General features: G+C 47.2%; 1 protein-coding gene across 5 annotated transcripts in view; it reads right to left on the reverse strand.

The window, feature by feature from the left end:
* The window catches only part of ATP11C (ATPase phospholipid transporting 11C (ATP11C blood group)), an 828,266-nt gene that overhangs the window by 274,209 nt on the left and 526,117 nt on the right, over positions 1-27,940 (reverse strand). For all 5 annotated transcript variants that reach the window (XM_086918646.1, XM_086918644.1, XM_086918645.1 and 2 more), the window contains exon 13: positions 23,753-23,914. In XM_086918646.1, coding sequence (XP_086774772.1) covers positions 23,753-23,914 — 162 coding nt within the window. The remainder of the gene's footprint in view (positions 1-23,752; positions 23,915-27,940) is intronic.

Genomic DNA, 27,940 nt, shown 5'->3' on the forward strand with positions numbered 1-27,940 from the left:
GCGGCAGATCTCAGTACTGCGCTGGGACAGGGGCAGTGGAAGCACATAGGCTCCCTTACGCGCAAGGTCTCGTGCAATGCACGGTTTGAACTGATACATTTTAATTTCTTACACCGCACCTACCTAACCCCAGTTTCCCTGAGGCGTATCTCTAGAGATAGAGGAGACGGATGCCCTCGATGTAGCGCAAAGAGAGCGGGCTTCCCACACTTAGCCTGGGACTGCCTTCGGTCAGGCGTTTCTGGGTGGGGGTGGTGGAACGCATAGTCACAGCTACAGGCCTTCGGATAGCGATGGACCCCCTGCATTGTCTGCTTGCATTAGTCCCCAGACCCAAGAAAAGGAAGCTCTCATATAAACTCTTACAATTAATGTTGGTGCTCAGCAGACGCAGAGTGGCAATTACTTGGATGGGCCAGATGGCGCCGGAAGTACCTATTTGGCTTAGCGATGTCCGGGAGTGGTCCCTGGCTGAGTAAACTCACATGCAACTCGTTCGGAGAGATGAGAAACTGCAGGACGGCTTACTCGCCTGGCGAGCCATGTGTGCGCTAGGGCTAGCAGAAGGGGAGCTTTCCACCCATGACGAGTGTCAAGGCTGATTTGCATATGGGCATGTCTGAACTGGAGTGGTGTGGAGTGCAAAAAAAACTATGGATTTAGGCCCAGATCTCTGTACTGGGGTGAATGTATGACATTGTTCTGCATTCTGTCCATCAACTGTTGTTTTTGCATTTGTCACCTCGAGTGGGATGGGTATGCTCAGACGTGAGTCCTATGCTATCCACACCACACCACTGGAGTCAAGCCATCATGGCTGAAGACGGCTGATAGCCAGAAACCGGTCCTAGGATGCTTGATTCTGATCCAGGAAAGACATGGCTTGGCAGTTCGGGCTGGACTGTTCCCATGAGACACAGGGTCAAGGCTGATTTGCATATGGCCATGTCTGAACTGGGGTGGTGTGGAGTGCAAAAGAAACGATGGATTTAGGCCTAGATCTCTGTACTGGGGTGAATGTATGACATTGTTCTGCATTCTGTCCATCAACTGTTGTTTTTGCGTCTGACAGTGAGGGCGGTGTATTGAGTCCACCAGCTGGGTCGGGGTCTGATGGTGAGGGAGGGGGTGGCCACTAGGGATATTTACCATTTACCACCTGCAGATGTACCGGGCTTGGCAACTGCCCCACGATGTTTCATTTGTCTGTTATTGTGTTTCCTCCCCATGAGTCTGTTCCTCCCTTGAAGCTGCCTACAGTGCTAAGTGCCGATAATGAGGTCGTTGATCTGTATACATACACTGTAATCATGCCAATTGGGAGTTCTTGTTCGAAATGAAACTTAAGTTTAAAATAAAAAAATAAAAATTAGTTTATGGTTGGACAATTATAGGGTGAAGCGAATATTGTATACGACAAATAACTTATTTTTTATGCTTGTTTGTCCGCTTTAACTGTGTGTAATCCCACTGCTTAATGTGTACATTGTAACACAAATATGATTCTTTGTAGCATTTCAAAAGTAACAATTAGTTTGTTCATTAAGTGATTTTTTTTATTAATACGGGTTTCCTGATTTACAGGAGTATTTGGCTGTGAATAAAATCTTTTATGCTAAAAATACGGTTTGTTTCAAACTGGTTTATGTTTGTAGACTTGCGGGTTGGACAGCAACTTGTAGCACTGTCGAGAGGATGCTTTTTATTAGCAGCCGGCTCTAGTAGTGTTTCATGGAGGGCCAGATGTTTAGGTTGAGCCTGGGCAGCCCATGCGCTGCTCTAAGAGGCATGCTGTATTGAGGTAGCGACTTGAAGCTCCACCCACTCTCCGCCCACCTTTTTCATTGGCTTGTGTCATTGTCCAAAGTAAACTGTGGCTGCTCATTGGTCAAAAGACTAAGTGGTCCCTCCTTAATACCGCTGTGCCTCATTTTGTAACCTTCCATGGCAACACATGTGTTGTTGCTCGGTAGGCTTCAATTACAGTCTCCGAGCACTATTTTCTTAATAGAGTTCTCCAACAATCTTTCCCTTTTTATTTTTTTATTTTTTATTGAAAATCCACAGTAATCAAGCATTATATACATAATCAATAAGTCATAGTTACAAAGCCAAAAATAAATAACATACAGATACGTTCATTCCATACCATACATGTCACATCAGAGAATCAAAGACTCAAATGATCACAGAAAGGAACCCATATTTGCATACCCAATGCACGCTTGCATGAACCTTTAAGCGAGTACAAACTGAATTCTAAATTAAAGATGTTATAAATCCTAGTGTGCCACATTTCAAAAGAAGTTGCCTCTAGTTGAAGCCAGGAAGATGCTATACATAACCTTGCTACCCCCATAGCTACAAAAATAAGATACCTATATTTAAACATCAGTGTCCCTTGACGCAGATCCTCCCCAGTAGCTAATAGCACGGTCGAAGCAAAAATATTTATGACCACACCCGTAACCTGTGACAGAAACTTCTCAATATAAGGCTAATTTAGTGCAAGAAAAAAAATATGCAAACTATCGTCGATGCCACAACGAAATCATTTCCTATCATACTGGCTCCCCCATTTCTTCATCTTTGTGGGGGTATAATAAACGTTTTCAGATTCGCCGCCATAAGAATGTTACCTGCTAGGTCAATGGAGTTCTTTAAAAACACATCAAGTAGCCCCAAGACGCTCCCCCCATTTAAGATTATGTTTCTCAAGATCATCAGTTTTGGCAGCTTGTAATATGTTATAGAGAATTTTACCTACAACTGTCCTCGAAAAGCAATTTCTGCACATATGTAGATTGTGCAAGTTATTTAAGAAAACTCCCTGTTCCCCGAATAGATGACCATACAAAACAATTAATCAATAAACCAATTTTTGCCAGGAAATTGAAAAAGCAATCCACTCTATGAAATTAGGTGAGGCTGCTGGCCCAGATGACCTCCTTGCTACTTTCAATAGTACCAGGAGACAGTCACTTATAGATCCGCTAAAAACCTTATTTGATAATTTCACAAGATGGGAGCGGTTCACGGCACTGCATCTGAAGCAACTATTATAGTAATCCCAAAGGAGGGTAAAGATCCCTCCCAACCAAAAGACTACAGTCCAGTATCCTAACAATGACAGTAAAATATGCGCTAAAATTCTTGCTCACAGAGTAGAGCCGGTTCTTTGCTCAATTATCCGTCCTTCGCAGACCGGATTTATAAAAGGTAGATTAAATTCAGATAGTAGACTTTTTATCCACGCCATAGAAATAGCAAACATTATTGATACTTCTACCTGCGCCATAGCATTAGACACAGGAGAACCCTTCAACAAGGATTCCTGGACCTTGTCCCCTCTCTCCTTTACTGTTTTTGCTCACAATAGAACCACTTCATAAGCCTAAGGGAAAATAACTCAAGTGCAGGAATCCCTTTTGCAGCGGACCCTCAAAAAATGGTGGCTTATGCAGACAATGTTTTAATATCTACAGAAAAAGCAATAACAGCCATCCCTGCAATACCTGACACAATAAAGATCTATGCGCAGGTCTTTGGTTATATACTTAAAAAAGAAAAACAGAAATGCTCCCACTTAATCGTCACTGCACAAAAACTAAAATAGCTAATACTGGGCTCAGATGGGCACGTAAACAAATTCAATTGAATTCAATTTCTTTATTCGGATAAGTGCATATTCATAAAAGCACAAATCTTATTTCTGCACATAAAGAAAGAGTACACCATAATAAAAAAATGTTTATCATCAGGTATGTTAAAACAGTGTTAAAATACAACGAATTTGTCACCCTATCAAATATCAAAGATCTTTAGAATTATGGGCACTAAACTATATTACATAGTAGGAATGTATTGAAATCATTAAAATCATGATTTCCCCATTCGTAACCTTCGTATGTCCCCCACTTCCCTCACAACTTCTTGAAAAAAAAATGATGCTCTAGTGACTAATTTTCTTTCGTTATCAAAAGAGCCTGGAATCACAGTTAAAAAACTCAGACTCCCTAAACATCTGGGATGACTAAATGTACCCGATTATGGCTATAAGTACTGTGTGTTGACATGTAGCAGGTAAGAGATTGTACATGTGACTGTTCAATGGCAAGTCACGTGGGTTGTTGATTACTTGAGTGTTTGAGGCAGTGAATACCTTGTTTAGCTAGTTAGGCATTTTGAGATCTTCCTTAAGCTGGCTTGATGGCATTCTTATGCCGGCTTCGTTGGGCCCCGATATCATACAAATCTCTATCTGACGGACCACTCGCTGGTCTATTGTGAAACTTGCTTGTATGGGGGGGTTCAGCGGACTCCAGGAGCGTGAAGACTATCCCGAGGTGCTGCAGGACCCAGAGGGGAGGGAAATCCCGTCAGGACTGTTGAATGATTTTTTTGAGCTTAATGGGTCCTCAACGCGGTCTAGGACGACCGAATGGGAGGCCATGAAGGTGGTGCTCTGAGGCCATTGTATAGGGCAGTTGGGTGGGATGAAGCGCACTTTGCAATTTGGAACTCATTCAGGAGGATCCCACGGACGCAGGCCCAGCATCTGGCACCGGACAGTGGGGAGGGGTGCAGGGAAGGTTACAACTCTTGCGTGAAGTTACAGAGGTTAGGGATCGGTTGGAGCAGTTTACACTTAAATCCTATCACCAGCATCTCCATAGGGAGGGGGACAGATCCAAGCACCTCCTTGTCTAGCTCCTAAGATGGGAGGTCCCGCATACTGCTATTCTGCATCTCTGTACATCTCAGGGCTGAGCGGTTTACATGCAGGGCTGTATAGTGGATACCTTACGCACATACCTGGCGCAAGATCCCGCAACCCTGTTCCTTCTTCGCAAGCGTTGATTGCGGCCTTTCTACCGCCATTACCAGTCACACAGCTGGGAGACATGGAGGCGCCAGATTTGGATGAGACCCTAACGTTGGAAGAGATTTGCAAGGCTCAGGGGAAGCTACCGGGGGAAAAAGCACTGGGCTGCGATGGTTTCCCTGCAGAGTTCTATCAGGCCTTTACATCGGTGCTTGAGCAGCTCTTATTGGAAGTGTACTTTGAACTTGACAGGGAGGCTTGCTTTCAGAATCAATGCACGAGGGCTGCATTACCATGCTCCCGAAGACCAGAGGGGACCAGTCAGATCCTTCGGCATATCAGCCACTTGGGATGACCAAGATGGACGCCAATATACTTCTCAAAAAATTGGCCCTTCATCTGCGCCCAGTATTTGCGCCGCTGATCCATGCAGGCCAATGCGGGTTCATGCCTGATTGCAGTACCTCAATTAACCTGCGGTGCTTGATGCATGTGTTACATGAAGTGGTGGGTCATGATGAAGAGTTGGTTGTGGTGTCAATAGACAAACCTAAAGCTTTTGACACAGTTCAGTGGCAATATCTTATGCAGGTGTTGGAGGTTATGGGGTCGGGACCCGCCCTCTCCTGCTGAGGGGTACGTCTATTGTATACAAAGCCCACTGCTCTGGTTCGAGTGGGGCGGTAGTGCTCTGCACTCTGGAAGGTGGAGAGAGGCACAGGACCAGGGTACTACTGGGTTCAATATCTGGCCCTCATTTCCCAGGACCCAGACTACCTCAATTACTTTTAGGTGCCTGGTGGACTTGGGTGGGGCTGGCACTTGATAGCGCACCTTTATAGGGCCTTGACAGAGGACCGTAGGAGTAATCAGTTTCTGGCCCATAGGGCCTGGGTGTAGGACCTGCGGGTACTGACTGATGATGTCTTGTGGCACTGAATGTGTGCACTGGTGAAGACGGTGTCGAGTCACACACACTTCTAACACTTGTATTTCCATTTCCTACATCATACTCACATCACACCGGTATTGATGCCTAGGATAGATCCTGGTAGGAGTGATTCACATTATAGATTTTGTGTCCTGATGGCTTCTTTTCTCCACTTGGCCTGGGTCTGCTCTGAGATGTATGACTATTGGGGGAATGTTGTGACTCATGTGAGGACCGTAGTGTGGATCCCTGTAGAGGTGGACCCTCTGATATGTTTGTTGTGGGACACCTGGCACCCAAGGGGACAACAAAATGTACTTTAAGATATTGCACCTGATGCTGTTATTAGCCAAGATACAGGTTGTGATTACCTGGATAGCACATGCTAGACTGAGTGAGAAACAATGGGAGTGAGAAACAATGGGTGGCGGATGTGGTTCAATGGGCCACGGCTGAGGTGGTTTGTTTGAGGAGGTGCCAATGTGATTAAAGGGCTCAAGAGGACACTGAGGTCTGGGTGGGATCATTGGATTGGTTTATGCATCCCGAGTGGGAGTGGGAGCATTTTGTCTCCACATTGGAGGATGAAGGAACTGTGAACTGGTCATAGTAGGTTGATGGTGTGAGTCGGGAGACTGGGAAAGGGTGGGGGCAAGATGGTACTATAATGGACCTGTACTGGTGAGTACTGGACTTTTAATTTTAGTGATATTTCAATGATACTACTTTGAAATGTTAAACTGCTGGAATGGATTGTGGCGAAAAGTATGGTACCCATTTGTGCTAATTTGTTGTTGATAATAAAATCAATAAAATATATATTTTCTTTTAAAGCTTTTTCAACAGCTCATTCAGCCCTTTATTTGATCTGCACTTACCACAAAATAGCATTTGATTCTGGAAATGGGTCAGTCCTTTGGCAGAGCCTGTAAGATCAAGGTCTCTGCCAGAAGTGGGGAGTGCAATGTGACAACTCCATATAGGTAACATGGTTACAGCAAGCTTTTGGCCTAAGGGTGGGCATTTTATTTATTTATTTTGAAAGTTTTATATAGCGTGAACAAGATCTTTGCAGATATCAGAGCACTTTACATAGAGAGAGTACATGGTCCTAGTCAAACAGGTAAGTCAGTAAAGCTAACAGCACAAATAGATGTAAACAAAAATACAGATAATACAAATAAACAAAGAGGTCGAACAGGGAGTAAGATCTGTGCAGATTCTTTAAGAGTCCGAAGAAGTAGTTCAAGTGTATTCAGCCATAAGGATAGCTTTTACTTTTTTCTTAAATCGTATAGTGGAGGAGATGAGCCTGATTTCAGGAGGGAGTGAGTTCCAGATTCTGGGTGCCATTCCTGAAAAGGAGCGTTTATAAGTTTTTTCTTTCCGAAATCTTCTAGGCTTCAGCAGAAGATTGTTTGTGCCTCTGGTGTTTCTAGAGCCGTCAGAGATTGTCAACTTCTGAGTTAGGTAGCCGGGTGAGTTAAGGTGTACCGCCTTGTGTGTCATGCAAGCAATTTTCAGGTGTATTCATGTATTCAAAAGGCAGCCAGTTCAGGGATTTCAGGTCAGGGGAAATATGAGAGTGCTTTTTTGACCCCGTGATGAGTCTCGCTGCAGCGTTTAGGGAGGCTCTTAGGGGTGCCGTAGTGGTAAGGGGGAGACCGCAGAGGGCGATACTGCCATATTCTATTCGAGGAATGACTAGTGCTTGTACTGCAGTTTGGAAGTCTTTGGCTGGGAGGAAGGGTTTGAGTTTCCTCAAGGTATTAATTTGGAAGTTCGCTCCCTTAGTTGCCTTGCTGATATGTTGCTGCATGTTGAGATTGGTGTCAAGTGTTATGCCTAGAGATTTAGCTGAGTCCACGATGGTGGGTTGGACATTGAGTGCGGTTAGGTGTTTAAGCCAAGATTGAGTGGTAGAGATCTTTGCTGGAGGTGAGATCAGAAGGAACTCTGTTTTCAGAGCATTGAGTTTGAGGTGATTATCGGCAAGCCAGGATTGAGTGCTTTTGATCGTTGAGTTCAGGAGCAAAATGTCTTTGGGGGATTGTGGTTTGAGATAAAGTTGGGTGCCGTCGGCGTACATGTGAAAGAGAACATTGGATGCTTGTAGCAACGTGGTGAGAGGTTCCAAAACTAGGTTGAACAGGGTCGGGGATAGGGAGGAACCTTGGGGGACGCCTAACGATACATGGATCTCTTCGGCAAGCACACCTATAAAATCAACTACCCTCCCGCAATCACCAAAAAAGCCGCTAAACGCTTTAAACACAACTTCCTGCGGTCCCACTCTGAAACCCCCTTTGCAGACACCTACTTCTCACCGGTCAATGGATCCCTGAACACTGATATCATCTTCCACACCGCACGCAGAGCTTGCTGGAGACAAGCGTTCCTCACCCTACTCACCGTCTCCACCACCAGGAAATCCGTTCATGGTCTAACACTCTCCATCACACTATCCCAACTCTTCCCAGGCAGATCCACCATCACTTTCTACAATAACGGGATAGTCCTAATCCAATCCACAGACAGGAACCTAAAACTATTAGACAACCTGTTCCCCACCTTCAAAGAACACCTCTCCAATCCTAGGACTCCCACGCATATCACCCCCAATTCTAACACCCTTGACTCTACAGCCCCCACTCTCATCCCTTCTAACGTAGCCCAGCCCCAGAGCGACAGGCACTTCACCCCTACCCCCAGCACCTTAGTCATTCACCCACCTGCTGTAGCTACCCCACACTCCTCAATTACAGTCACAGATCTTTCCCCCACTTCCCTCAACCTCACCCTCACTCCCCCTATCAACACTCGGACCTCCACTCAAATCACCCCCATTCCTTTCACCCCTGACTCCACTGCTCTCACCCACAACCCCACCCCCTCCCCATTCACCAACCCTCGGACCTCCACACATACCCTTAACACGCATCTCTCCCCTGACATCACAGCTCCCACCCACACTGCTCTCACCCACAACCCCACCCCTTCCCCTCCTACCAACCCTCGGACCTCCACACATACCATTAACACTCCTCTCTCCCATGACATCACAGTTCCCACCCACACTCCTCTCTCCCCTGACATCACCCTCAACCCCACCCCTTCCCCTCCTACCAACCCTCGGACCTCCACACATACCATTAACACTCCTCTCTCCCCTGACATCACAGCTCCCACCCACACTCCTCTCTCCCCTGACATCACAGCTCCCACCCACAACCTAGCTCAGCTCCGGAACGACACGCACAACGACAATTCCCACCCTTTATCCCTTCCCATCCTCAGTCCCCACTACCCTCTGTCTAAATACGCAGAACACACTTCCTCTCTCTACTTAACTCCCCCACCTCTCAACAGGTCCACCATCAATCCCATTTCCCCCCCCATTCTCAGCCCTCACTACCATTACTGCACCCCCACCACCACTAACATACATCCATCCATCCCCCACCTTGCTCTCTCCGCCTTCCACCAACCCCCTCTCTACCTCATCCACACCCCCCCACCCAAACTCTCTCTCCTCCCTAACTCCGTCCCGTACACTGACACTGACACAACGGAGCCCTGCACGAACACCAGCCTACCCCCCCACCTGCTCGCTAATTCACTGGTCAGTCATGCACCTCTGATCCCCGCTCCCACCTCCATCGCATACCCCACGCTGGACAAGATTATGGCCACCCTCATCCAGGTCAAAGAAGACTTGCATATCATCAAAGAACTACTCTCCACAAACCCCATACAACTCTCACCCAACTCTGCCTCTCCTCCAAACATGCCCCCCACCCTTCCAGTTGACTCTCTTACTCAACACTCCCCACACCGGACTTCAACCAATATCCGTATCAAGGAACTACTCTCCACAAACCCCGTACAACTCTCACCCACCTCCGCCTCTCCTCCAAACATGCCCCCCACCCTTCCGGTTGACTCTCTCACTCAACACTCCCCACACCGGACTTCAACCAATATTCGCAATCGCAACAACCGCACTCGTCGCCCCTGCAACCACTCACCCACCATCACCTCCCCTCCCAACAGGTCCACCTCCCTTTCGGTGGACTCTCCCACCCAACTCTCCCCGCACTGGAGTGCAATCCCTGTTCGCAATCGCAACAACTGTCCTCATCGCCCCTGCAATTCACTGTCAGACCTCGACACACTCACTCTCCTCCGCTCCTACGACACAGCCCCCCACACATCCACCAGACACCTTACCATACCCACCATACACTCAAATCCCCTTAGACCCCCTACTCTAAACAGCAGAACCTCCATCCCTAATAACCTTAGAAAAGTCCCTCTTTCGCTAGAACCCTCTTCCACCCTCAACACACCCCGCCTCAAATGCACTCTCCTCAACTGCAGATCGGCCTCGAAACATTCCGCCGCCATCGCTGATCTCATCCTATCCCTGGACCTTGACCTAATCATTTTGACTGAAACCTGGCTAACTGAATCTTCGTCACCTATAATGGATATTCTGGTTCCTCCCAACTACCACATCATTAGACTTGACAGGTCCGGCAAATTAGGCGGTGGAATTGCATGCATTTACAGGAACAACCTCTCTGTTCGGAAAGTCAACTCCACCTCCCTACCATCCCCTACATCGTGTGAATACATCTGCCTCGACATTATCAATGAGGGCAAACCGATATGCTCTCTGCACGGCATTTACCACCCACCCAGGGACAAACTTACCTTTTCCCAACAAATCATGGATATGATCTCAACCAATTCCGGACGGCAGCTCACCCAAATTTACCTTGGTGACTTCAACCTCCATTGGAACGACCGCAATGACGCTGTGGTAAACAGCCTTAAAATCTTCCTTAATGCCCATGACCTCACCCAAATTTGCAACAGCCCGACTCACGAGAAAGGTTCTATCCTCGACCTTATCATTTCCAAAGAGGACTATATCCAACTTGAGTCCATCCTACCCTGTGACTGGTCAGATCATCATATTGTCACATTCTTCATCAATGAAAAAGTTAAATTTAACCCGGTTCAATCCTCCAAACCCAAAGTCTGGAAAAGAGACCTGAAAAAACTCAACCCAAGCTCTCTGCCTCCTAACAGCTGCAAACTCCTACTCCCACCTAACGGCACGACGGACGTACAATCCTTGACTGACCACTATCTCAACGCTATGACCTCAATAATTAATGAGGCTGCACCGATGCAGCTAAAAAGAGTCTCCACCAAAATATCCAATCCATGGTACGACGGGAGTCTCAATGAGGATAGACGAGACATGCGAATGGCAGAGCGCACTTGGAGATCAGCTCCCTCTGCACTGCACCTACAAACTCTGAAGAAAAAGAGAAACGCCTATTTCAGGAAAATTAAACGCTCAAAATCAGATTTCTTCAGCATCCAACTCGACCAAGCAAAAAACCGTCCGAGGAAACTGTTTGAGCTAATCAGAACACAAGCCAAGGAGCAACCCCAACCACTTAGCACGGTGCGCGAAGCACCCTCCTGTGAAGACTTCTCCGCCTTCTTTATCCAAAAAACTGATAGCATTAAGAGCGATCTCCTTATTGACGCAAGCCTCTACTCCAGACCCCAGTACATAGCAACCACTGAACCAAAAAACAATGCTGCATGGTCATCCTTTGACACCTACTCCGAAGAAGAAATTGGCAAACTGCTCAGCACCTTGAAACCATCCAATCACCTCACAGACCCCCTTCCAGCTGGTGCTGTAAAAGACTTTACCCCTCTGCTTCTCCCACTCTGGACTAAAATTATCAACAGCTCACTTCAACAAGGAATCATACCCGACTCCCTCAAAGTTGGACAAGTCACACCCTTACTTAAAAAACCTACAGCCGACCCCTCTGATTTGAACAATTATCGTCCCATTACCAATATTCCCACTCTTGCTAAACTGCTGGAAAAATGCGCACAACTACAATTGACTAAACACATTGATCAGTTTGAGCTACTCAACCCGCATCAATCAGGCTTCCGAGCTGGGCACAGTACAGAAACTGCCATGACTCACATAATTGACGACGCACTTCAAATCCTAGACCAAAACGACACCTGCCTCCTCATCCTGCTTGATCTCTCTTCAGCATTCGACACCGCTAAACATGAGAAGCTACTCGCACTACTAAACACAAGAATGGGTTTATCTGGAACTGTTCTCAAATGGTTCACTTCCTTTCTACACAACAGATCGCAGAAATTCAAGAGCAACAACATGATGTCCTCGCCAATACCTGTATCGTTAGGCGTCCCCCAGGGGACCATAAACCAAGCATTGCGATAAAAACTTGGTGTCAGACAAAGATGTATCTTAGCTCCCCTGCTTTTTAACTTGTTCATCAATGATGATGGGAAGCATCTACTGGTAATAAATTTGAATGGTCCAACCATAAAATACCGACCCGACTATTCGCTGATGATGCTGTACTGCTGTCTACCCCCAAACGTTCTATGGACAAGTTGTTAAGGGCTTTAAAAACTATTGCTAGCAGAAGAAACTCATAATCAATGTTTCCAAGACAAAATACATTTTGGTCAACGCAGAGCGCAGCTTGAAAAGTGTATTAAAATATACAAAAGCCCGTTGGATCGAGTCGATTTTTATGATCACTTTGATGCAAACCTATCACGGGCAAAACAACATTTTGAAAGTGAAACCAGCCTTTCCCAGCATGCTAATGCTGTCCTTTGGCAATTTCAAGCCAAGTATGGGTAAAGACTAATAAAACCTGACCTGTAGGCACTAAAAAGCTACGGCACTGGTTGCAGGGCAGTATGGGCCGAACTTTGTGAATATAACTAGGCTCCTGGAGTCCAGAAAATTGAAAATCAATTTTTATGCCACCTATTACAGCTTGGATCAGGGACTCTGATGACTGCCCTAATTCACAAATTGGGCATGACTAATATCAAAGCCGTTGCTGAACTTAAAACCCATTCGTACTGACACAGGCTATGCCCCAAACCTTGCATTCTATCTCAAATCTGTCAGTGAAATCTGGCAAAACAGCAATTCAGAACACATTCCATGTTTGACCCTATTACAAGGTGCTTAACTAGTTTAAGAAGTTTTGGACTAATCCAGAAACCATCACTCATTTGACACTGGCAGTAATTAAAGACAAGTATTGGCTATAAATGTTTAACTTGCAGGAAGATAAGCTCATTCTGTTGGTCCAGGAAATTGAAACTGGAGCTGAGCTTTGAGAAGTACCTGGATCAGATTTTTCCTGAAATAAACAGAGCTTTATTTATAAAGTTCAGTTTAGTCCTACTCCCTGTAAAGACTTTCACGAGGAATTAGTTGAACAACAATCAGCCTACTGTCTGCACTTGCATTCTGTATTTTACGCTATTATGCTCTTATTTCTTGGCAGCCAGAAGGCTACATCCATGCCCTCTTTTTAATAAACACAATGTAAGACACTATAAAGATGCTATGATTTATGTCTACGAATTGACTGTGAATCCATTTTTACTCCAATGTCTTCTTATAACTGTAAAGCATGGAAACGTACACATCAGGAAGTGTATGCCTAAACTAAAGATCTTATCACGCTGCTTGCAATATGAACTGTAAATACGAGTTTAGCAATCGAGGTCCGAGCTACAGTCTGAGATCACAATATACACTTGGTAGCCATTACTTCATCCCCAGTGATTATCGCATTACTGTGAAAGTGTTCTGAGTCACATAAGATTACAAGCAGAGCGAGGTGTGAGGAATTTATTCTATGCTCAAGAAACAAACCAATGGTATTTATTATAAGACCTTAAATTGTTCTGAAGTTTAATGAGCTAATTGGAAAATTTGAAATCTCTTCAGTGCAAGGGATAGCATAGGAGTACAACAGATTTCTGGATAATCACACCTTCACTTTAGAAGAAAGCAATGTAAGGTTTGTTCGCTCAGTTGGCATGTTTAATATATGAACTCATGGGCTAAATGTAGAATCAGGTTTATATTTTAAAGTCCACCTAAGTATACTTGCATTGGAGGGTTACTGCGCCTTGGAATCAGGAGGCTCTAGGATACAGTATAGGTTATTTGGGGTGCTAAGAATTGATATGTCAACATTTAATAGCACAACTGCAGCGGAGATAGTGCATCGAGATGGCGTGAGTGATGGACTTATTTATTTTTACATAGACATTCATTGTTTTTATCTACATAAATATATTTATAAGTTAGAATATTTTATAGTGTAGTTTTATTTTCCTTGTATCTTTATATTGTTTGGCCAACAATTGTAAGCCAAATCAATACATTTGAGACTTTTCTTGACGTAGGTGGAGTAGGTAAGTGTTCTTTAAATTTTAAACCCTAAATATAAGAGTAAAAACTTTAAGAAGATTACTAAAGTACTATCCTAATCATTATTGTGGAAAATAAATAATCAGCTTCAAAAATATCCATTAACCATAACAAATTAATAGCCTTCATCATTTACTACATTTACTATACTATGTTCAGTTCTGGACTCCTATGATCTTGTGTATTCTGTGGCGATTTGACCGAATACTGACCGCCGGCCTTTTTGGGACCCACTGCATCTTGGTTCGCTCTCGATCTTGTTTTTTGTTTTTGTTCCTTCCTGATAATTCGTAAAGCGTTCCAATACCCTCTTGGGTCATGTTCGCGTTATTTAAAACTTGATAAATATATAACTTCTAAGCCAACTGCTGCATATCATATAAAAAATAATAGTTTCAGTTTTCATTCCACACTGCTTGTGTGGCAGCTTACTCAAATATGTGTTTTTACTGTTATTTGGAATATGTTGCTCGATACACAAGGACTTCATGCTTTTGTAGTTACAGAGTACCTAAAGACATCTAAGCATCAACTAACTAGCTGTAGGGTACGTTACTCCTTTTGGTTTTTCATCTATGGCGTCTATGCAGGCACATTCAAAGTATAGTGAAAGACAGGGGTGGCTTATGGCATGCATAAGTTGTGGGCAAACATGTAAATCATTTTGATTCACTGACAGGCACTGTGAGACATTGAGAGTGCCTTTAAGGTCAACGCCAAAGCTCTTCATCATCGCATGTTATAAACAGTGTTTATAACCGACAATGGCTGATAGCCCTGGAGTTGAGGCTCAAGGCTGTGTGAGTTTCTCACAGTCAGGGGGTCAGAACATTAAAAATGGAAAATATACTTCCCTAATGACTCATCTCCTCTGATCCTCCTTGATGTTCTGTAGTCGCCGGGTGTTGGGTTATTGCCTCGTGTCCCGTTCTATGTTGGAGTGTTGCTGGCATGGTGTTCCGGGTCCGGCACTTGCTGCCGGGACTAGGAGGTTGAGTCCACGAATAAACTAAGCTCCACTTACCTGGATGTGTCTGCTAATGTTAAGCAGCATGAAAGAAGTGCCATTGATTGGTTAGAGCGGGCTGGCTCGATGCTCCATCAGGCACCGGGAGCCTGTACCCGCTCTCCACCCAGCTGTGAGAGGAGGTTGGAGAGCTTTAAAGTGCGCATGTCAAGATGGCCGTCGCAAGACAGCCAGTAAAAGTTTGATGTGCACTTTAAACTGAAGTGCCCACCACTCCTTGCTGCTGCCAATGAGCAGCTATGGCCCTGCCCATCCCGGACACTCAGCTCATGAGTAGTGAAAAATAAAATGGTAATAAATTAATATCATTACCATTTTATTGTTCAAAATGTTAGCATTTTAAACAGCGGGCGGCGCTCCTCTGCCCTAATGGAGGAGCTGCGGCTGGTAAAGTAGGCGCAAGAAGTACTTTACATGCCACGTGTATGTAACTTCAAGCTTTGATGTGAAGTCGACTGGTTCAACGTGACGAGAGTCGGAGCTGCTCCTTGATGTCTACATTTTAGCCATCGCCGCCTTGGGTTACCTTGAGTTGTTTGCCATCACGGCAGAAAATGCTGTGCTGATGCTGGGAAGGCTACAAATACCAGAGGGACTCCAGTCATAGAATAGTTTGGGAAAATTTTAACATCTCCAAAATAATATAAAGGAGCAAGTACATTTTGTAAATCTGTATCACAACACTATCCAGGCTACTACTGAGGGAGGGCACACCTAAAGGTGAAAAAGAAATTGGAATGCCCTACTTTGGTTCCTCAATCTGGGTTGGCAGAGGATTCCTGCTGTACCTTCCCTCATCTGTGCTTCTCTTTTGCCGGATGGGTTTCTCCCTCTCAGATGATCTACGTCTTATCTGTCTTTACCCTGCCCATCCTCTGTACAAGACATGCTCATCACACGGGATGGATGTGTATCTAAGGAGGCATAACTTTCAGGTACACAGGCCCATCTTAGGTGTTCCATTTTACTGCAGACCTGTAGAGTGGGGGGAGCTGGTGTGTGGTTTTCTCTCTATGTTTTTAATAATGTTAGCTGCATTTAGTTTAAAAATTTGAAACAAACACTTGTTACAGTTTGTGTCATAATTGAGTTCACCTCATTGAGTCAAAGGTGCACTTGTGGGAGGGGGCGTGGCCAACAGCAGGGCCGGTTAGGACGTGCAACTGCGGAGCTCCTGCACAGCTGCCTCAAGATCAGGCATAATACTGATTCCAACACTCCCAAAAACGGCGAGGAGAAGTCCGAATGTGCCCTGCACTGGAGAGAGGCAAAAACTACAGACACAGTGGCGTTTTGGGGGAGAAAACAGCTCCGGACTCGCCCGCTCGAGCGCCCGACTACACCAAGATGGCGGCCACCAGTGCCCGAGGGAGATAGACGCAGAGTAAGCGGGATCCTTGCTTTGCCGCCTGCAGCAAAGCAAGTGGGTCATGGTAAGAAGAGCCCGAACATCCTGAGCGGTTCCCGGAGTCGATCCCCCCGCTCCCACGCCCGACAGACACTGAGTGCGGAGGGAAGCTCTACACAAAGATGGCGCCCGAAGTCGGAGACGACCGCCGGCGGAGCTGAGAAGCCCGATCTCGGTTCCCAACTAGCTGGCCTGGAATGAACGGCGGTGACGTAGGGGCCTGGTGGAGCGCGGTGACACCCCTGAGAATCGCTGCGAGCCACGCTCCCTCGGACGAAGGAACACCCAGTGTGCGTGGATAGCGCCCGCCCGGGTCACGGGCGCTGGGTAGCGGATTGGTGGCAGCCTCTCCACTCTCGGAGCTCTCTGTGGGCCTGACCCCCCTGCGACGACCAAGATCTCCAGAGCGGAAGAAAGGGTCAGCAGGCAGCGCCCGTCACCCGAGCACACAGCGGCGGAGAGGAAGTAAGGCAGGGTCCTGGGGTCTACACGAGCTACGTTATGCCACTGTGGGCACACTACTGCGGCCATGGCATTGGAAGGGCTACAGCGGTGCAGGGCAAAAGCCCAGAGCCATCCACTGTTCCAGCTCCGGAGACAAGGGGCTCCGAATTTCAGATAGACGCAACCGGACCAACATGAGGTGCCAGCAAACATGATCCTCGCTGGGACTGCCAGCACACGTCCGCTCTCGATGTGTCCAGGGGTACAGGATGTCTGAGGCACGGGGGAAAGGAGGAATGAAAGTAGATAAATAAGAAAAAACGGGAGGGGCATGCTATAAGAGAAACTAGAAGCCACAACCCTCCCTGGCTCCACGGCAACTGTCAAGGTAATGATCCGTGCCTAACTACCCGCAGGCCGACCTAACATACAGGCTGAACCGAGAAGACCCTCGAGCTGACTAGGGCGCGGGGGCGTGGAGCTGAGAACCCGGGGGACCCGGCATCGCAAGGGAAAGGACGACAGGGAGGAGGCGGAAGGCCCCCCCCCCCCCAGGCCCCCTACGGACGGAAACTTGAGCAACACCTGCGAGGAGATCTGGGCTGAGGAGGCCCCAAATCGCGGGCGACTCACCGTGAAATCGCGTCCGACGCCAGTAGGGAAAAGGGCAAACAGCTCGCGGAGTGGTCGAATTGCGGCATCTCAGTACACCATGGGGAAAAAAGATGTGCAACCTAAAGGATCTAAACAGGGCCCAATGGACAAGTTCGCCGCGCCGCGCCAAGTGGTAGGTGGACTTCCAACGACCTCGGGCCCACGCTCAGACACCGAACTACTGATGGAGGCCATCCAGGCTTCACGCACTGATATCCAGGAGTCCAGGGCGGCGCTAGAAGTCAAGATAGGCGAGGTGGGCTCGGAAGGGACACTCCTGAGACAGGACTTTCGTAATTTGTCCGACAGGGTCACCTCAGCGGAGACACGGATGGGTGAGGCAGAAGACTCAATCACAACCCTCCGAAAGGACATGGCGGAGCTGCAAGCCTCCCATCGCCAACTCCTCTGGAAGGTGGACGACGCCGAAAACAGAGCCCAACGCAACAACCTGCGCTTTGTCAGATTTAGAGAAGCGATTGAGAAGTCGGACATGGTATCCTTTCTACATACGTGGTTGCTGGAAACATTCCCAGCAGCTCCATTCTCGCCATGCTTCATAATTGAGAGGGCGCACAGGGCCCTCCTCGCAAAACCGCCAGCAGGAGCTAGACCGCGTCCAATTATTGCCCGCTTCCTAAACTTCGCTGACAGGGATTTAATACTAAGAGAAGTGAGGAAGATGGGAGAGATCCGGTTTGAAAACTCACACATCATGATATTCCCGGACTATAGTCAAGAGGTACAGAAGCAGAGAAGATCCTTTGATGCGGTGAAGGCTAAACTAAGAGACTTGAAAATCGCATACATGCTACTGTTCCCAGCGAAACTTAAGGTGATATACAATGACCAGACACTCTTCTTCACTCACCCAGAGGACGCCTGGCAATGGCTGGAGGAGCGGCCGATTCTTAACAGTAGAGAGCTCGCCAGACAAGATCTGCTGGATAGATCCATGAGGAACGCGACCCATTGGGAAATTCCGAAGGCCCAGAGACTAAAATCCAGGAGATCCAAGAGGCAAAACCCAGCGACACCGTTCGAGGGGCTGTGTCTGTACGAAGAGGGCGCTCTGCCTCACCAAAAGGTACAGCCACATCAGGGTCGAGATTTGCATTACTGCACGCCACGGCGCGCTCGGAGGCCGAAGAGGAGGAGGCCCTCGACAGCCGCACGTCGGGTGGGGAGGAGGAAGAAGAAGAGGGACAATCTGACCACCCATTGGTACAAGAGATCCGTGTGCTGGAACAGGACTTGTCAGGACAGCATAGTGCGCCTGAATCGGAGACTCAAGACTCCAAATCCTAATGGGCAAATGGCTCAGGACACAGAGCACACTACCCATCTCGGTACACGGTAATGTGGATGGACCTTCCAAATGTTGGTGGAATAGAAGAACTGGAGTAGCAGCCCGACGCAGGGAAGCACGCAAGTTGACACCCCCTTCTGTTTTGTTTCACAAGTTTGTAGGGTGTTTTGGTGTGTGATAGGGTGGGTTTGGTGGGTGGGCGACAGGCCTACTCCTACGGAAAGTCATGTCCTGCTTTGGGACACATCTGGAAGGGGAGGGAGGTGGGGAGGGGGTGGGAAAAAAGGGATTCAAAGTTTGTTGGGGTAGGGACTCGGGTTGGGACAGTGAGGGAACACAGAAGACACGGGTAAAGGGACAGTCGCGCATGCTATGCCTCTGCATCACCGCCACATACGGGGATTGGGTCCTACATGGTCACAACTTTTTCCAATGGCAGACAACATAGACACTTCGAGAGGGGAAGGCAGACGGTTGAGTATCCTAACGTGGAATGTCAATGGACTGGGCTCCAAGGTTAAGAGAGGCCTAGTGAATGCCTATATAAAAAGGAGTGACTCAGATATCCTTTTCCTGCAGGAAACACACCTCAAAGGTACCCAGTGTGCCTTCATAGCCAGAGGTCGATACAGGGTACTAGTCCATGCGGGATACACATCCGACTCCAGGGGAGTGGCAGTTCTAGTTAAAAAATCCCCACCCTTCATCATTACTCGCAGGTGGATCGACCCACAAGGTACATACGCGGGAGTGCAAGGCACCTGGAACAGACGCACATATACCCTGATCTCAATCTATGCACCACCCAAACTGCCGGCACGCACAAATACAGCGCTGGCAAACATCCTCTTAGATACGGCAGATACTGTACAAGTAGTGGGTGGAGACTTTAATGACGTCATGGACATAAACCTCAACAGATCTGGGGGCACAAGTGAAGGGGAGCGTAGGACTGTGCTACGTAACCAGATGACCACCATAGGGTTAACTGACGTCTGGCGATGGCTTCACCCGACACAATGCACCTATTCATATTTTTCTGGGGCCCACAAGACACTCTAGCGCCTAGATTATGTTTTTATGTCCCAACACTATCTGAAGGTAGGAGATATCGCAGAATACAGGGCCAGAGGAATATCTGACCACTCCCCATTATACGTGAAAGTGGGCCAAGACCAAAGTAGGGACTTGAAGTCCTGGCGCCTTGCGGCTTGGGATCTTCAAAACCCGGCAATCCTCAAAGGCGTGAGAATAGACATTAGACTGTATATCGCAGAGAATGAAGATTCAGTGGACTCGAAAGTCACTCTATGGGAAGCCTTGAAGCCGGTCCTACGTGACAGACTTCGTTCTAGACTAGGTGAGGAAAGACGGAGACACCTAGCTGAGGTAGCGGCTCTGGAACAGGCTATTTTGAGTCGGGAAAACTAATATTTAACCCATAAGACCAACGACACCCTGCGACGGTTACTAGATGCCCAGAAACATTATAGGGAACTGGTGCCCAGTGAGGCCAGGACCCAAGCCTTGGCCACCCTCCATAGACTGTATGATGTGAGGGACAAGTCAGGGAAACTCTTAGCATGGCTCAGCAAAAAAGAGCGGGCGGTGAGATGGATAGACACTATCACTACAGCTGACGGAACGGTGGTCCACTCCGACTTAGAGATAGCAGAAGCTTTCGCGACCCATTATGAGGCCTTCTACGCAGCCCGAGACCTAGCTACCCCTTAAGTGGCCCTCCACTACCTGGAGGAGACGGCCCTGCCGACCCTCCCCCTGAGGCCATTGAAGCATTGGAAGCGGACATAACGTCTGAGGACATCACAAATGCTATTGCCAAACTCCGGCCTGGCAAAACCCCAGGCCTGAATGGCTTCCCAGCAGAGTTGTTTAAACGCACGGCAGACCTTCTGACCCACCATCTTCGGGACCTCTTCACTGGTGCCTATGAGGATGGAGAGCTCCCTCCAGATCTTGCAATGGCCACGATAGTACCGATCTATAAGAAGGGCAAACCGCGAGATAACTGCGGCTCTTACAGGCCGATCTCTCTGCTCAATACGGAAGTGAAACTGCTGGCAACCATCTTGGCTGCCCGCCTAAGGACGGTCATCACAGACCTTGTGCACCTAGACCAATTGGGCTTCTTGCCTGATAGGGCGACGAAATTGAATTTAAGGAGAGCCCACAATTGGCTCCAAGAGGTGAAGGGAAGAAGTGACCCACACTGGATCCTCTCCATAGATGTCGAAAAGGCTTTTGACGCAGTCCATTGGCCCTTCCTGTTTGCAGTGCTTCAGAGGTTTGGATTCGGGCCAAAGTTTATTAACTGGGTCCGGTTGCTTTATACTGGCCCGGTGGCCAGGGTGAGGGTCAACGGGATGCTCTCTCGGGAGTTCCAGATCCAGAGAGGCACCAGGCAGGGCTGCCCCCGTCCCCTCTCCTCTTTACGCTCGCCATTGAGGTGCTCGCGGCCAGAATCCGACATAATGAGGACATCCATGGCTTCACTAGTGGAGATACTGGACTAAACCCTGAAATGGTCTCGCTTTTGCAGACGATGTTTTGCTTTACATTACTAAACCGGAGGACACGGTGCCGGAGCTCTTCCGAGAACTAGAATGCTACGGAAGGATGGCGGGTCATAAAATTAATTGGCATAAATCTGTACTTTATGACCCAGGGGGACGCAATCAATGGGGGAGACTACCGGAGGACCTGATGACAACAACGGAGGGCTTCCAAAACCTGGGAGTGTATATAACAGTGGATGCAATCCCCTTGTTCCATAGAAATCTGGAACGGATCATATCTAATGCAGTTGCAGATATGGACCGCTGGAGGCAGCTCCCGCTAACACTTCTGGGCAGGGCAGCTATGTATAAAATGATCATTCTACCGAAATTCCTATACGCCCTACAAAATGAGTACTACCCATTACCAGTGGCAGTCTTCACCAGGATTCATGCGGATCTGAGATCCTTCCTTTGGCTGGGTGAACAGGCCAGGGTGGCCCTGTCCACACTTCAGAGACACTAATATAGTGGAGGGATCTCACTCCCGAACTTGGAGGCCTACAACTGGGCGGAACATCTGACCCCAATCAATGACTGGCTCCATACACCGGCAGACCACCCAACGTATGCACTAGAGAGGACTAAACTGGCGCCCAAAAACATACTAAGATATCTTTACGGGAGCGTCGGAAGGGCCTCCTTCCTTCCGGCCACGTCTATAACGCTTAGGGCGTGGACGAGAGCTACGCGTCGCATGGGCTGGGATAAGAAACCCACATGACAGACACCATTGTGGCACTGCCAATGGTTGACTGAGCTACATAAGCTTCGCGGATTCAAGAGGTGGGATGACATTGGCATCTCCACCATAGGAGATGTAATAGCCAAGGGGGAACTGAAATTGTTTCAAGTCCTCCAGTCGGAGTTCGGACTAAACAACACTCAATATTTTAAATATGCTCAATTAAGACACACTTGGACAGCCCAACATATCACGCTTACGGATCTCCCTGAATACGCGTCATTGGAAGGGAGGCTCCTTTAAGAAGAGGTGGTGGGAAAGGCGGTATCCCTGACTTATAAAACACTGACTTAACCATATGCTGGGCGACTTGACCAAACTTAGGCACACTTGGGAGGCAGAGGTGGGGGAGATGGAGGACCGAGACTGACAGATAGTCCTAATGCATCCCTGGGAGGTGGCAATTAAATCTAGATTACGACTCATTCAATTTAACTTTCTCCATAGGACATACTTTGACAGAGTGAGTCTGTGTAAGATGGGGAGGATAGAAGAACCACGTTGCCTTCGGTGCCTCCAAGAGGAGGGGGACTTTTTTCACACTGTGTGGTCCTGTAGTGTAATACAGAAATACTGGACCCAGATATTTGGGGAACTGGAGGAAGTCCTTGAGGCTTCAATCCCGCGGGACCCCAAGTTAGCATTACTTGGAATGACAAACGAGGTGGACCTGACTCGCCCATTACTTACTTTCCTAGTCCTTGCATTGGTGGTCGCCAAACGGGATATCGCAAAACGTTGGGGATCGCCGGAAACACCAGATCTGGAGGAGTGGAGACGAGGGTTAGACCTATATATGGCGGCGGAGAGGGTCACATACAAAGCCAGGGGTTGTCCGATGGAATTCCGTAGAGTTTGGTCAAAATGGAGGCACTACCATGGGCTGGATGGGGGGACATAGGAGGATTTCGATAGTAGGGAAGTGGGACGTAACTGCGGGACACAATACATATGCCTTTAAGATCACGACTAACAGTGCTGATCCTGTAGAGAGCTGTGTTCCACCCGCTCCTGAGGGCCTCGAACGTTTGGGTCTACGGGAAGGATGGGGGGAAAGGAGGGAGGGACGAGGGTGCGTGACTGATGCATCTCTAGTTTTGAATATCTGCGCACTTTGAAGGTTCCTGACTTGTATGTCTTCTACTGTCCATTGGGGGGGAGGCTTTGGGAGGGGGGTTCGTTTTTTGTAATTCTAAAAATCAAAAAAGCAGACACATGGATTGCCCAAGCAAGCTTACAGCCGAGTCAGCTCTGGTAATCATATCACACTAATTTTGCTCGCCGCCCAACCCCAGGGATGTGGGCTAAATGGCTGTGTATCTCTTTCTGACAGTGATCTACCCCGACTGTGATGCACTACTGTACTCTCAGACTGTTTCATTTATTGGCTCCTTGTGTATCTGCAATAAAAAAAAAAACTAAAAAAAAAAAAAGGTGCACTTGTGGGTATTTCAGTTTCACGTCCACACAAATTCCAACAAAAACTTACTGCACAAACATTTACCTTCTGAGCTTTCCTGTAAAATCCAAGTTGTCCATCAGTGTCTGAAAATCCGTCAAATTCCGAAACCTGCTGATTATATTTGAGACCATCAATACAACACTCAATAAACTCCATGCTGTTCTCTGTTAGGGTTCCAGTTTTATCTGTAAATACATACTCCACCTTGGGAAAAAAAGGAAAATTAAACAATTTTAACGTAAGCAAATATGATTTAATATGTCTATTAAAGAAGTGCATTTTGTGCCAAAAAGTTGTCTAAACATTTGCATGTTCAACTTGTGGAAGTATGTACCAGACCGTAAAAATATTTTTGAAAGGTGCACTATGTCTCCCTCAGATTCCGCATCTAATACATACCACGAAATGTCAACCAATCTCTCCAGAAATGTTAATACTCAAGCTACATTGCCAGGTAGAGCCTGCGATGCTTTGAGATAACCCCTTGCATGATCAGTTCATGAGACGCGATCGCAAAGAGGGCAGACTGAGCCGTGCACACTGAATTTAGATGTCTAGAAGCACTGAGTATTTCAAGTTGAGGACAGTGGATGAGAAGAAATAAAATAAAAAATACAACTACTTTTGAGGGTTTTATATACTAAGTTTTTTTTCCCCCAACCAAAAAATTGTGTTGTGTGTTTATTTATTCCATCATGCATGCTATTTGGCATTGGGTGGTAAGTGTTGCCTATATAGGCACTATACGGCTGCCCCCGCCTCACGCAGAGGGCCACCTAAAAGGGCGACCCCATTAGTGCCACTTAGGCACATCATCACACCTCTAGTGTAGGGACCCAGTGGAGGAGTCCCTCAGCCCGGCGCACGGGCCGCATCATTTCCGGCGCACAAAGGGTTGGGGGCAGATACTTATACCTCCCCCCTGCCTTTCTGGTGCCCTCTTTACTGATAGACACGCCGTCTTCTCCCTACCGCTTACTCGGCGTGTGGCTGGGGAGCATGGTTAGGTAGGACCTTCTAATGTCTTTTTTGTGTTGCAGATGAAGTTACAGGGCGAAGGGTACCTCTTCAGGAGCACACTAGGGATGTCAGTGCCAAATCCCAGGAGTCCTCATGGCAGGTCCGTGGAAGAAAATCGTTGACGCCCGCTAATCCTTAGGGTGGTTGTAAGCCTGAACAACCATGGGCTTGCCTTGCAACGCTCCACCCTGAAAGGGGCGTGAGCAAGATGTTGGTCCAGTGGTCCACGTGATCCTAGGGAGAGGGATCACACCATAATTGGTAACACTGATTGGGTTGGCCACAGTGCAATTTGTGTCAGCAGGCAGGCAGGGCAGCGTAGGTTAGTCACCGCTGCCTGCCCTTGGATCGCAGATTTATTTCAGTTCACTGTGAAAGCCTTTGTAGTTAATCCGTTAACCAAGACATCCATCTATATATCAATCTCTCTCTCTCTCTCTGTATATAACTATATATTTCTTTTTTATTGCAACTTTCTGCAAGTCCTTTTCATCCATTGGCCTGCTATTTGAGTTACTCACATTTCTGCCCAACCACTACAGCATACAGAATGGAGCTATGCGTCAGCCCAACAGAGCCACTGGCTAATTTCATTGTGAGTGACAGCTTTCTTAGCACATCCTAAGACAAAACAGGTACATTCATTATCACGGACTACTATGGGAGGTTTTTTTTTCTGAGACAAAATTATTTAGGTTTTTAGCCAACGTTTTCTTTTTTTGTTCTGGATGATGGCATCACATCTCCCCCACAATAAACAAATAAAGCAAAACGGTGTGTAGCGAAAGTCACACCTACTAAATTTGCCAATGATTGTTTTCAAATGAACCCATGACAGTTATCCTTCAGTGGAAATATTCTCTGTGAAAGATGAAGGAAGGTTGCCAGGATATGTCTGCCTTCCACCACAACAACAACCTTAACACCTGCTTTACTCCCTTCTAAAAATCTATTACACCGGTCTGTGGAAAACCTAGGAAGGCTATCAGAACATACCTGCCTGAATAAGTACACATTCCTGTGGAAGAGAAAGGAAGCTTGTCAGGAAATGCTTACTTCCCTCCATGACCAATAAAGGGATGGTCTAGAAGCTCTCTTTTAAAGCCAAATCTCCTTCAAGTTTCCTACTTAATTGAGAAGCGAATTTTCTTCGCACTTTGCATGCTCCTAGCAGCTGTCTCAGGTTGTATGGCCATTTTATTTTTACATTTTCAGGATAGCGCTCTACCAGCTGAATCCATGTGCAGGTCAGGCCAGAGTATTTGAATCACCCCCTGCATAACCATACAGGTGGATGAGCCAATGGCACATCAAAAGCCAAAAGTAAGCCCAGGCTGGAATCATTGATTGTTAGCTATCCAGTGGTTGCATGTTCTTTACTGAGGGGTTACTCCATCTAGCTCCTGCAGACATTGTGGTTATGGGTAAGAGATGTTACCTTGAACTCCCCCAAACAGATTACTGATAGTAGTCCAGCTTTCTGTGACGCTCTAGCCTCTTTTTTTCAGAATAAAGTAGAAATCATCTTCTCCTCCTTCAGCAATCAACAGGGTGAGACCAGGGAACTGGCAGTCGGGATAAAACCTAAGGCAATATACAATGTTACCACGTTTGATAGTTTCACCCCATTGGAGATCAAGGAGGTTACCAACCTGCTGTTGGGATGCCGCTCCGGATCACCCTTGAACCCTGTCCGGTAGCAGTAATTAAAAATTCCCCTGCGGTCATTGCCAACACCCTGACGCCTTTATTGAATCTCATATTGGAGGCAGGTCAATATCCAACAGCATGGAAAATTGCCCAAATCCTGCCACTGATTAAAAAACCTAATCTGGAGCCTAGTGATCCGAATAGCTTCTATTACCGGCGAAAATAATGGAGAAGGCTATTAATATGCAACTCAGTTTGTTCTTTGAGAACACCACCATGTTGGATTCTTCTCAGTATGAGTTCAGCGCGGGGCATAGCACAGACCTAGCATTGATTAAAGCCACGGAGGAGGTTCATGAGGCGGTGGAACAGGGAGGCTCAGCCATGTTGATCATGCTTGATCTGTCTGCAGCCTTCGATATGGTCCATCACGAAGTGTTGATGGTCTGATTACCAAAGATAGGGGTCCAGGGCAAAGCCTGGAACCTACTGAAATCATTTTTGGCTGACAGAATACAAACTGTGGATTCTAGGAACAGACAGGTCAGAACAATTCTCCCTCCCTTGTGGAGTGCCTCAGGGGTCGTCCCTCAGTCCGACGCTTTTTAAGATATATGTGAGCCCGCTGTCTGCCCTCATAAGATCCTCTGGGCTGCTATTAACTTTATATGTAGACGATACACAAATCGGGCTGTCCCTTCAGTGGGGCAAAGAAGCTGAAATGGCCCCTAGTTGTCACAACTGCATGAAAGCAGTAACTGGCTGGATGTCTGCGAACTGCCTGGAGTTGAATGCAGGCAAAACAGAGGGGATATTTTTGGGAACAACCCCAACCTCTGGTCATCAGCATGGTGGCCCAATGAAATGGGCAACCCCCCACTCCATCTGCCGAGAGTCAAGAACTTGGGGGTGATCGTGGACAACACACTGACGTTTGGGGACCAGGTTGGCGGGGTAGTTTCAACAAGTTTTTTCATCCTTAGAACCCTGAGGAAAATAAAATTCTTCCTTGCAGAGGAACGCTTCAGAACAGTTGTCTCAGCCCTCATTCTGTCCCGTCTGGACTATTGTAACAGCCTGTATTTGAATATTCAAAAGAAACATCTTAACAGACTGCAGATGGTGCAGAATGCGGCTGCCAGGCTGCTAACCGGCACACCAAGGTTTATTTCGGTTAGAAATGGCTTATGATACCTTCATTGGCTCCTGATAAAACAACAGGCTCAATTCAAAGCACAATGTACATTTTTTTCAGTCCCTGATGGGCATTGGCCCAGAAGACCTAAAAAAGCGCATTCAATGGTATGTTCCTGGGAGAATGCTGTGCTCATTTGAAGCAAAGCGAGTGATCATTCCAAGAGCAAAGAAGGCTAATTGGGGTGGTAGGAGCTTTGTCCTAGGTGCTACCAATGCCTGGAACTACCTTCCTATGCATCTTAGGACTGCCACTGATCTCCTTTCTTTTATGTAAGGATTGAAAACCTGGTTGTTCTCAGTATAATCTCAGTCTGTACTCAGGGGCAGAGGGATACCAGATAGATAATGCTCAGCACCAGGATA

The sequence above is a fragment of the Lissotriton vulgaris genome, chromosome 4_1 (assembly GCF_964263255.1).
Source record: "Lissotriton vulgaris chromosome 4_1, aLisVul1.2, whole genome shotgun sequence".
Classification (NCBI taxonomy): Eukaryota; Metazoa; Chordata; class Amphibia; order Caudata; family Salamandridae; genus Lissotriton; species Lissotriton vulgaris.